Source organism: Microcaecilia unicolor, chromosome 2 (assembly GCF_901765095.1).
Source record: "Microcaecilia unicolor chromosome 2, aMicUni1.1, whole genome shotgun sequence".
Taxonomy (NCBI): Eukaryota; Metazoa; Chordata; class Amphibia; order Gymnophiona; family Siphonopidae; genus Microcaecilia; species Microcaecilia unicolor.
This window is the reverse complement of record NC_044032.1, coordinates 132,989,436-133,002,064: the sequence shown is the minus strand read 5'-3', so window position 1 is coordinate 133,002,064 and position 12,629 is coordinate 132,989,436. Positions and strand designations below refer to the sequence as shown.

The following is a 12,629-nucleotide window of genomic DNA, read 5'->3' as shown; positions in this document are numbered from 1 at the left end:
CGTACCGGCTCAGGAAGTCTATTCCAGGCATATGATGCAGCAAGATAAAAGGAACGGAGTCTGGAGTTAGCAGTGGAGGAGAAGGGTGCAGATAAGAGAGATTTACCCAGTGAACGGAGTTCCCGGGGAGGAATGTAGGGAGAGTTGAGAATGGAGGGTACTGAGGAGCTGCAGAGTGAATGCACTTATAGGTCAATAAGAGGAGTTTGAACTGTATGCAGAAATGGATAGAAAGCCAGTGAAGTGACTGGAGGAGAGGGCTAATATGAGCATAACGACACTGGCGGAATATTAGTCGTGCAGCAGAATTTTGAACAGATTACAAACAGAATAACAAACTCAGAACCACCAATAATTTATTTATTTTATTTGCGCTCCTAGGTATAGAATACTGGGTCAGTGTGTCTAACTTAGGCACCAGCATTTACACCAGCTTTCAGCAAGCATAACTATGACACGTAATGTTTGGATGTGGGAATCGGTGCTATGTGTGATTCTATGAAGTCCACAGGCCCTCTATAGAATTGCACCTAAAGCTGATCTTTTCCAGCACCTATTTTTTGAGCATGATTTATAGAATATGGTCCAAAGAGGGCAAGTCCATGAAGGGACCCCTATATGGTGCCTATTCTATAAAGGAATATAGGTGCCTACTTTCCTTTATAGAATACTAGTATATAACTGTGTATAGATGTGTGTATGCGTTTAGGTGTTGAGCCCTTAATCCAGCAATAGAGATGGTATAAATGCTCGCACCTAGACTGGGGAAATACGTGTGTCACTAATAGTATTCTATACATTATGTGAGTGTGTACCCCACCCACCCTCTACCCATACTCCACCCACCTGCAAAGCTCACACTATCAAAGATATGTGCATACTTACAAAATAGTGCATAGCATGACAATGCTGAAAATATCAGCATTTAGGTGCATGTCTGCCACCTAAATCTATGCAGCTGCTTAAAAAATGGGAGAAAGCTATCTTCCTCTTTTACCCTCTCATGTGGAGTCCCACAGGGCTCAATTTTGGCCCTGATTCTTTTTAATATATTCATGATACCACTGCTTCCCATGATTCAATCCCTAGAGAGGCATGGTCTCTAGCATCTCTCCCCTGCCTTCTCCCTCTTCTCTTCAGCATCTTCTTCCCCCCTCCCCGTTTGTGATGTCAATTGTTCAACCTCACCTGTGGTGTTCAACATTCCACCCCTCCCCCCCATGGTCTCCAGCATCTCTCTCATTTCCTCCATCTCAACCCCATTGGTCTTCAGCATCTCTCCCTTCCTCTCCCCTCCCCTCCCCTCACCCTCCCCTCTTCAGCATCTTTCTCCTTATCTTCTCCCCACTGCTCTGCTGGGGTATTTGTGTGGCCAGTCTATTAAGAATGCTGGCTCCTCCTAGATCCCAATATTTTGATTTTGTACATTTTTCGCTTGGATGAGGTTTTTTCCCCCCAAAAAATGGACCAAAAAGATAAATGCACAGAGCACAAAAACGTCTAGCAAGTGGCCATTTTAAAAAAAGAGAGACATTTTGCTGTTTCAAAAATTGCTATATTCGCCACTTGGATTCCGGACGTTTTGAGCAAAACCTCAGACTTAGATGTCATGTCGAAAATGCCCCTCCACATTGTCTATACAGTCTATCCATTCATGCCATCTAGTAACCCTTCCTCTCCCCTAGAGATCCTATATACCTGTCCCAAGCTTATACAGTTTTCATTTCCACCACCTTCATTGGGAGGCTGCTCCATGAATTCACCATTCTTTCCATGAAGGAGTATTTTCTCGGGTTGCTATTTATTCCACAATGCTTTTGGATAAAATGTTGTCCTTATTTATTTCTCTCTGGGTTTTTTTCTGTCCTCCCTATTGGGTTGGCACATGCTGCTGAGACAGTGGTCTGGTCTGTGGAATACAACTACTCTTACTGAAATGTATTTCATCTTATGAAGAATTGTAATTTCTTAGTTTCCTGCTTTTTGGTTTCTCTTTGATGTACTTTACTGTGAGCCATTCAGAAGGATTTCTCAATGGGCAGGATATCAAATTATAAGTAAACCTAGAGAAATACTTTACTATGAAGGCATCTTAATGATGTAAACAATTAGAAAAAGCTTTTTCTAGAAGAGACATGATGGGTCAGTGACTATGTCTTGCATAGAAGTGCATTATCAACAGTTCACATATGAAAATCAGCTGTAGTGTTACGCTAGTCATTATTTTCTATAATTCAAACACATTGCTTGAAAACAAGGTGGTAGAAACTAAAGTGGAGCTTATTTTCTCTTTATAATTGCCCCTTGACCCTATCTCACTAAGGATTAAATTTACTAACATGCATTATCATGCTAGCATGCACTAATGCCATTAACACTCCTTGAGAACATACGAATAGTCATACGAATAGTCATATTGGGTCAGACGAATGGTCCATCTAGCCCAGTATCCTGCTTCCAACAGTGGACAATTCAGGTCACAAGTACCTGAAAGAATCCCAAATAGTAGCAAGATTCATGCTACCAATCTCAGGGACAAGCAGTAGCTTTCCCCAAGTCTATTTCAATAACAGACTATGGACTTTTCCTCCAGGAACTTGTCTAAACCTTTTCAGAACCCAGATTCACTAACCCAGAGGTTTTCAACTCAGTCCTCAGGGCACTCCAGCCAGTGGCGGTTTTATCCTGAAAACCCTGACTGGCTGGATGTGCACCGACGATTGGGTTGAAAATCTCTGCACTAACTGCTGATACCACATCCTCTGGCAACAAATACCAGAGCTTAACTATTCATAGAGTGAAAAAAATATTTCCTCCTGTTTGTTTTAAAAGTAGTACTATCTAACTTCCTTGAGTGTCCCCTAATACTTTTTGAAAGAGTAAAAAATCAATTCATGTTTACTCATTCTACACCACTTAAAGTATTTTGTAGGCAGGAAGAGACTAGGGGTTCTTGCAGTCATTTTGTGGACAGACCTGCAAAGGGTAGAAGAGAGTAGGCATTGCTCCAGCTGGTAGGAGCCCCACCCCCCGACCACCATGGACTTTGAGGTAGACTCAGGGGGATTGTGGGGCTCGGAACCAGATTTTTTTCTTTGGGTACAAGGAGGAGGATTAGGACCAGGGAAGGGGGGGAGATTGGAGTGGCAGAGGCACTGAAAGCACTTATGCAGGTCCCGGCTGATATTCAAAAACAAACAGGAGACAGTCCACAGCAGAATAGAAGCAAACAACACTACAGCAGCAGTGATCCAGGGAAAGAAGAGTAGGCAAGAGTTCATTCAAATAAAATTTTATTGGAAAACAGGACCCAACCTGGCCATATTTGAACAAACCTTCATCAGGGGTCACACAGGTTTCCAAACCAAACAGGTGCTTCGATTCCTGCATGAGCAATTTTTCCAGTAAAAATGCCAACAAAACAGCCAGGCTTCAGTCAACCATCACGGGCTGAATATCAACCAGTACATTTTTTAACTATCACAATACTTAATCTTCATTATATGTTCAACACTGTAGGAAGTGCCATCAAAGTAATGTACAATTCTGAATTGCAAAAGATTTATTTATTTAGACACAACTTTGCTGCTAGGGAAAAGCTGACAGAAATAAACCTGTCAAAAGTGCAATGGTGGTTCTACCCAATCTTTGAACTCCGATCCTTAATATTTCCAATAACTGAACTACCATTGAGTGCTCTTGTCCACCTAATTTTATTCTCCAAAATTACAGAGATTGTGAATTCATAAAGAATGTGAATGAAGATGACAAAATGTATCACATTATTTGTCCGCCAGTGAATGGGGAGAAGCTGCAAGATTTTGTAGTACTTATGTCTCAAAGACAACCCTGCAAAGATGGGTAAGTATATGAAGTGTAAGTTCAGTTAGCAGTACATTTTTGGAATATAGTCACTTTGACTTAGAACATATGTGCAATAGCTAATGACAATGTAGAGAATCCCAGTTTACGTGAGAACTTTATAGAAACAGACTAGATACTCTTATTGGGTTCCATTTACCTCTAGAGGTCCGGACAACTACTTAATGAATAGTAGCAGATATGCAGATTTGGCTGCTTTTCAACTGTTACAAAAGTGTTTATTCAGAGGAAATTCAGAGATATTCAGGGTTGACAAAAATGTATTCAGCCCAGTTACTATAAAGACATTTGGAGCGTGCAAAAGGCAGAGCCACCATTAGATGCTCCATTAATACCATAGTAACATAGTAAATGATGGCAGATAAAGACCTGTATGGTCCATCCAGTCTGCCCAACAAGATGAACTATTTTTACATGGTATGTGATACTTTATATGTATACCCAAGTTTGATTTGTCCTTGCCATTCATAGGGCACAGACCGTAGAAGTCTGCCCAGCACTCTTCCTGTAGTAAAAGTTCTGAAGCTAATGTTGAAGCCCCTTAAAATTTACACTCAAGCCCATCCATATCTATTTAGTCATGATTAGAGCATAGAACATAGAAGTCTGTCCAGCACCAGTTTTGCTTCCCAATTACTGGCGTCGCCACCCAATCTCCACTAAGATTCCATGGATCCATTCCTTCTAAACAGGATTCCTTTGTGTTTATCCCATGCATGTTTGAATTCCATTACCGTTTTCATCTCCACCACCTCCCTCGGGAGGGAATTCCATGTATCCACCACTGTGAAAAAATACTTCCATCTGTACATTTCACTTCCCAGAGCTCTCCATTCCAAGTCAGAGCTAGCAGGAGTAAGCTCAAGAAATAATTCTTTACAGAAAGGGTGGTTTATATGTATTTGAATCCGAGAATACATTGGACTAGCAGAGAGGATCTTGGAGAGAGAGGAAGAAATTGTAGACCTTAGTAGATGGTATGGATGGGAAGACTGGATAAGTTGTATGTCTTTATCTACCATTATGTTCTATGCTTCTATGTTAATGTATTACTACATTGTCTCACTTATTTGGCTTGACTCCATAGGTAAACTAAACATTGCAGGACCCATAAGTACATAAGTATTGCCATACTGGGAAAGTCCAAAGGTCCATGAAGCCCAGCATCCTGTTTCCAACAGTGGCCAATCCAGGTCACAAATACCTGGCAAAATCCCAAAAAAGTACAAAACATTTTATACTGCTTATTCCAGAAATAGTGGATTTTCACCAAGTCCATTTAATAATGGTCTATGGACTTTTCCTTTAGGAAGCAGTCCAAACCTTTTTTAAACTCCGCTAAGCTAACTGCCTTTACCACATTCTCTGGCAACGAATTCCAGAATTTAATTACACATCACTTTGTGCTATTATTTCCTATAGGAAAAAGAAAAAAAAGCAGATAAACAGGTGGTAAAATTCATAAATAAATTAATATGTAAGATGCATTATCATAGAAAGAACTGACCAAACAACAGTTTCTGACAAATCATCTTTTTATGTAGCAGTCTCACAGTACTACCGCTAGGGGGTCAGGTTTCCATATTAGGGCAGCTTTCGTTATTTTTCTTTTTACTTTCATTATATATTGCTTCTTGTTGCGTTCTTATGATTGTAACTCATAAACCTTGGTTTTCGAGTTTTCTTAGACAGTTCACTTTCTTTCATTTGTCATATTTCCTCTGTGGTCAAAACATCCTCCCAGGCCCTTAGGATGACTGAATCCTTTAGACCTCTGCTGGACAATAAAACCATTAAGACATTATTGCACACCCTGGTTCTAAACTGTCTCAATTATTTCAAGTCTGTATTTGTAGGTATACACCACTCTAACCTGAACTTCAACAGACTCCAGTTTGTGCAGAGCACCGCTGTTATATTTCTGTATAATGCGAAGCATTTTGATCACTTTTCCCCGCCACTCCTTGATCAACACTGGCTCCTGATCTCTTATATTAAGTTCAAAATTCTAACTCTTACCCACTGAACATTTGATACTGGTCTTCCTCTCTATCTGAACACCTTAATTATTCCTTAGTGCCCTCCCTAGCCTTTACATTTATCCCAGGCAAACTTCATAGCTATCTCAGGCAAATGTCCAGGCTGCATTCTACTTCTTGGTCACTACATTATAGCATTTCCTTCTGTCAGATATATGTATATAAAGCTTCTTCCAGGAATTCCACAAGGGTGTGAAGTCCTGGGGGTTTTGACAGGCTTTTCCTGATCCAGCAGATTAGATTGAGTAGGGGATGATTTCAACATCCCTTCTAATGTCACTGTAAATTACTTACTGCTAGTTTGATACTGCTGTGCTACTGATTCCCCATTTTTATCTCTCTTTATTCTGTTCAATTATTTTTGTATTTGCTATTACTTCAGTTCCTTATTTCTTTTTGTACACTGCAATGATGCCAACGTTTTTGTGGAAATGGCAGTAAGTAAATAACTAAATAGAAGAGTGCCAATAAACATATTTCAAATATGTGGAGGAGCATTTTCGATATGATGTCTAAATCCGATTTTGGATGTTTTGCTGAAAACGTCAAAAAATCAAGTGGCGAACATATCGATTTTCGAACCAGAAAAACATCTATCTTTTTGATTCGAGAATGGCCATTTGCTAGACATTTTGTGCTAAGTGCTTTTTTCTTTTGTGACCATTTTTGGGGAAAAAAAGTCCAAGGGAAAAAAACACAAAAACAAGCCATTGGGATGTATAGGGGGGCCAGCATTCTTAGTAGACTGACTACACAGACATCCCAGCAGAGCAGTGGGGTGCACTAGGGGGCGCTGCAGTGGATTTCACATACAAGGTTCCAGGTACACATCTCACTGTTCCCACTTATACTGAATGATGAGCTCTCCAAAACCCACCCAAAACTTACTATACCCAACTGTACACCAATACAATAGCCCTTATGTCTGCAGGTATCACCTATATGTAGGTACAGTAGGTTTTGGGTAGATTTTTGAGGGCTTACACATTCCACCACAAGTGTACTAGTTAGAGTGGGATGTAGGCCTGGGTCCCCTTCTCTACAGTGCACTGCACGGACCACTTGGCTACTCCAGGGACCTGCTTGCTGTTCTAGCCAGATGCTATACATCCTTCAGTACAGAGATACTTGCCAGTGAGGGATTTAAATATTTCATTTTTATCTGTAGTGTGCTTGGGATACTATCATATCACATATGCTACACTGTACAGTCATTCCAAACAGTAGAATTAATCCCATTAGCTTGTTCATTTCAGTATTAACCATCATATCATGTCTTATTTATTCTGTCTTATTTCCTTTCTTTTTAATTTTCAGGGATCCTTACATCATAGCAGTGAGATCTGTTACTCTGAAGGAAGTCCCTCTAGATCCAAAGTATTCCCGAAGTGAAATACTATGTGCAGGATTCATGATATATAGTGCTGGCAAAGATTCATGCAAAGTAAGAAGCTCCAGGAAAACAAGTGCCCGTTTAACCTTTCTTGTTGCTGACAAGTGGTTTGTTCTACTTATCCTTTGCATCCTGTACTATGGAATTTTCAAAAGCGTGTAGACTCATATGTGTTAAAGTGGGGCTCAAGGTATCTTGGGAATCATGCAATTGTGAGACTGAGAAGGGTCCTGACACATTTCAGATTGGGAGACACAAATTCCATTAATCACAATAACCAATAAGCAAAATGCAGTAGGTCAGAGCCAAAGAGAATGTTCAAGAGCTGGGAACCCAAGAAGTCACTTTAACAAGAGACACTGCATTATAGTGTATGAAAAATTAGAGATCTCCCATCTATGGGTACTTCAAAGGAACAATGATTGACAGTTTCTTGCACTAGACATACATTCACAGGTTTCTACAATGACAGTGATAGACAGAAGTAGTTTAGGTAAGGAAAGAACAGCAGAAAGAACTGAATAGCGCTCTTGAAGCAGAAGAAATTGGGAGTTCACTTTTATAGTTATGCTGATGACATAACAATCATGATTCCTATAAATTCATCAGTAGCATCTTGTTCACTCTTACTACACAATGTCATAAGTACATAAGTATTGCCATTCTGGGAAAGACCAAAGGTCCATCGAGCCCAGCATCCTGTTTCCAACAGTGGCCAATCCAGGTCACAAATACCCGGCAAGATCCCAAAAATGTACAAAACATTTTATACTGCTTATCCCAGAAATAGTGGATTTCCCCCAAGTTCATTTAATAACGGTCTATGGACTTTTCCTTTAGGAAGCCATCCAAACCTTTTTTAAACTCCATTAAGCTAACCGCCTTTACCTCATTCTCCGGCAACAAATTCCAGAGTTTAATTACACGTGAAAAAAAATTTTCTCTGATTCGTTTTAAATTTACTACATTGTAGCTTCATCGCATGCCCCCTAGTCCTAGTATTTTTGGAAAGTGTGAACAGACACTTCACATCTACCTGTTCAACTCCACTCATTATTTTATAGACCTGTATCATATCTCCCCTCAGCCGCCTTTTCTCCAAGCTGAAGAGCCCTAGCCACTTTAGCCTTTCCTCATAGGGAAGTCGTCCCATCCCCTTTATCATTTTCGTCGCCCTTCTCTGCACCTTTTCTAATTACACTATATCTTTTTTGAGATGCGGCGACCAGAATTGAACACAATATTTGAGGTGCGGTCGCACCATGGAGCGATACAAAGGCATTGTAACATCCTCATTTTTGTTTTCCATTCCTTTCCTAATAATACCTAACATTCTATTTGCTTTCTTAGCCACAGCAACACACTGAGCAGAAGGTTTCAACGTATCATCAACAACGACACCTAGATCCCTTTCTTGGTCCGTGACTCCTAATGTGGAACCTTGCATGACGTAGCTATAATTCGGGTTCTTCTTTCCCACATGCATCATTTTGCACTTGCTCACATTAAACGTCATCTGCCAATTAGACGCCCAGTCTCCTAAGGTTCTATTGTAATTTTTCACAATCCTCCCGTGATTTAACGACTTTGAATAACTTTGTGGCATCAGCAAATTTAATTACCTCACTAGTTACTCCCATCTCTAGGTCATTTAGAAATATGTTAAAAAGCAGCAGTCCCAGCACAGAGCCCTGGGGAACCCCACTAACTACACTTCTCCATTGAGAATACTGACCATTTAACCCTACTCTCTGTTTTCTATCTTTTAACCAGTTTTTAATCCACAATAGAACACTACCTCCCAGGGGCGTATCTGAACTGCGGCGGTAGGGGGGGCCAGGGCCAGAGTGAGGGGGCACATTATAGCCCCCCCCTGCCGCCATTGCCGATCCCCTCCCCCCAGCCGCTGCCATTGCCAACCCTCCCCCTCCGTTGCTCGCCTACCTTCGCTGGCGGGGGACCCCAACCCCCGCCAGCCGAGGTCCGCGTCCTCCTGCCGCTGCCGGCTGCCTTTAAAGAATTCCGTCAGCTGGCGGGGGACCCCCAACCCCCGCCAGCCAAGCCGAGGTCCTTTCATTTTTCCACTGAAGCTGGCGCCGACGAAAGTTTCTTTTGAGTCTGACGTCGCTGCACGTTGTACGTGCAGGACGTCAGACTCAGAAACAGAATGAAGATATCATATCAATTTTCTCCATTTATAAAAGTTCTTTGTGCTCTACTAGACTCTAAGGGGTGCTCAATTTTTTATTGAGTCACTGGTTACCGGTCTTTGCAAGAGTACAATTTAAAATTTATTGTTTCATTTATAAAGTTCTATATGGGCTAGTACTATTATATTTATTAGATCATTTTGTTTTTATTAGGAAAATTAGAACTACAAGATCATTAACCTTATTTACTTTCCCTTCTTTTAAAAATATGAAACAATTCAGATTGTTCTACACTTTATTCTCATTTCAAGCAGCCTGTCTTGAAAAAGAAGTTTTAACCCTAGTGCTCTCTGCAACAAATTATCTACAATTTTGAAAAAGTATAAAAACTTATTTGTTTCAGAAATTTGTCACTCAATCTAATAATTAGGTAGGAATTATTTCATGTAGATTCCTGGACATGACCAGCTTTTTATATTGTGACCCACCTTGAACTGAACCCTGTGCCTCCCTAGTGTACCTTACAGGCATCCCCAGCACCTGCAGTGATTTAATTATTGCTACCTGCACTGGCCCTGCAGGCTTCCATCGGCCGGGTCCCGCCCTCACTTTCATCATTTCCTGTCTAGTGGGACCCGGCCGATGGAAGCCTGCAGGGCCAGCATAGGCAGCAATAATTGAATCACTGCAGGTGTCGGGGTTGCCTGTAAGGTACACCACAGAGGAACAGGGTTCAGTAACTGGTGGACAGATGCCAGGACACGGATATGTTGATGTGGGGTAGGTGAAAAAAAAAATCAATAATTTTTTTATATCACTGGGGGGGGGGGGGGGGGGGGGGGGGGGGGGGGGGGGGGGGGGGGGGGGGGGGGGGGGGTGGGGGGGGGGGGGGGGGGGGGGGGGGGGGGGGGTGCTGTGGAGTGCCGTGCCATGGAAAGGCCCATCTAAGTTAGCTCTGGGCCCATCCAAAATACTGGGTCTGGCTACACTGCTCAGAATTAAACTAAAAAAAAAAATAAATGTGAAAAATTGAATTAGTATTTTTGCTGCTTATTTAAACATTACTTAAGTTACATATTTAACAGACTGATTTGAAGTTTCTTACACTGGTGAATACCTTGGAAAATTTCTTAGTGTTGGCACTAGATCTGTATAGTGTAAACATTTATAGCTATAAACACATAAGCAGTAATATTAATGGAATAATTACATATGCCAATTTCTGACAATCCTATATCTCAATTTGATTTGTCTTTATTTTTTCTTACAGGTGTGCTACTATAACCAAATATCTTCAGGTGTGCTACCTTACGTTGCTGGAAATCTTGGAGGCTGGTCAACATCCATTGAGGACACAGCTTGCTCATGCATTAAGTTCCTTGAGACCCCAGAGGTTGACAGTAGTTCATTTTAATGAGCATAAAAGAGAGCCTTAAAGAAGAAATTCTAGACATTTTAGAAGAGCAGCAATGTCTATGCACACATAAGAACTGCCATGTCGCAAATCCTCAAGACATCTTCTTTTGTTTTATAGAGTTTTAGTAGCTGTCTACTGTTTGTCAGATTCCAAATGATGTGTTGATAACCTGGTTGAGCCACAGAACAGGTATAGCATATACACGGTGCCTCATTATTGGACCACTGTTGAAGGGGACAAAATAATTACGAATCCACACTCACTTGGTCATCCTTGCTGTCAATAATGATGGGGATTTTTGTTTAGTTGGGCACAGAATAAACCAGATATGTGGTTCAAAGTCAAGTTTGAGATGGCAACAGGGAGCTAACTTAAAGTGACCTTACAGCAGAAAGAAAAACCTTCTATAACATGCTTTCAAGTTTTCTGAACAGTTCATCTAGGCTATACATGTATGATATTTTGTTTACAACCAATCTAACTTCCTATGCCAGGAATGGCTAACCTACTTCTCATGGGCATCAAGTAGCTCTTTTATTGTGCTAAAAACAGTTCTTGCCATCCTCCAATCCCTGCCTCACCTCCAGATCTGCTCAGCTGCACCACCCACACTGCAGGAACCTGGCACCAGATAATATGAGAGCACAGTTCACCCCAAACCCCTGTGCTAAGGATGTAGTCTCCAATGGGGCCATGGCCCACTGATTTTAGATTTGAAGACATGTCAGTTCATTCAATTTAAACCATCTGTCATGAAATGCCTAGCCACCCGCCTAGGGCTACCCCACAGCCACTTAGAGGGTCTATCTCCAGCACAGCTCAGGTCCACTTGTGCTCTACACTAGCACCCTCCTCCCACTGACTGGGTCCCAACCACCTCTGGCTGAGTCTCCCACTTTCAAATTATCCCCAGTGATTCCTGGGTTACTAGGGCTAGAAATCACCCACAGACCCAACACACAAACCACTAGGATTCTTAGTCAGTCCAGATAAGCAGAGGCAATAAACTAAAAATGTTATTGTCATGAAAAATTAGAACAATGAACAGAAAAGGTGCAATCAGCAAACAATAACAGGTAAATGAAATATGGATCAATTATAACGCTATCTAAACATTTGTTTACTATCTAAATAGTACCTGGAGAGTTCAGGACATATAGCAGCTCACAGGTTAGCAAATATAACTGTTCACAGGGCATCAGCACAGAGATCTTTCTCTCTCTTCTCCCTGGCTAAGACTGGAGAAAAAGCCAGTATATGCTAGCTGAATTTGGGCTACTGGACCAATCAGAGCCCAGAACATTTTTTTAAAGTAGCTGGCCACATCACTGCAGGTTAACTTCTTCTCTGTGTTAAACTAAAGCAGGGGTAGGCAACTCCGGTCCTCGAGAGCCGCAGGCAGGTCAGGTTTTCAGGATATCCACAATGAATATGCAGGAGATAGATTTGCAAGCACTGCCTCCACGGTATACAAATCTATCTCCTGCATATTCATTGTGGATATCCTGAAAACCTGACCTGCCTGCGGCTCTCGAGGACCAGAGTTGCCTACCCCTGAACTAAAGGAACAGTCATTTCTATGTAATAGCTTTAAACATACATATATGCACCACCTGCTGGTCAAACTAGAGAAATACATCTCATGAAATATTCATATGCTGGAAAATTCACCATTTTGCCACACCATCTCATTTGTGGTGAGAACAAGGATGGGAGGAGCAGTAGAAGCACCAGAAAGTGGGTTGTGT

General features: G+C 41.4%; 1 protein-coding gene across 1 annotated transcript in view; it reads left to right on the top strand.

The window, feature by feature from the left end:
• ACOT12 (acyl-CoA thioesterase 12) overlaps window positions 1-11,699 on the top strand; it is a 93,150-nt gene extending 81,451 nt beyond the window's left edge. The window contains exons 13-15 of the mRNA XM_030193335.1: window positions 3,733-3,861; window positions 7,239-7,365; window positions 10,735-11,699. Coding sequence (XP_030049195.1) covers window positions 3,733-3,861; window positions 7,239-7,365; window positions 10,735-10,878 — 400 coding nt within the window. The 3' untranslated portion in view covers window positions 10,879-11,699. The remainder of the gene's footprint in view (window positions 1-3,732; window positions 3,862-7,238; window positions 7,366-10,734) is intronic.
• The last annotated feature ends 930 nt before the right edge of the window (window positions 11,700-12,629 follow it).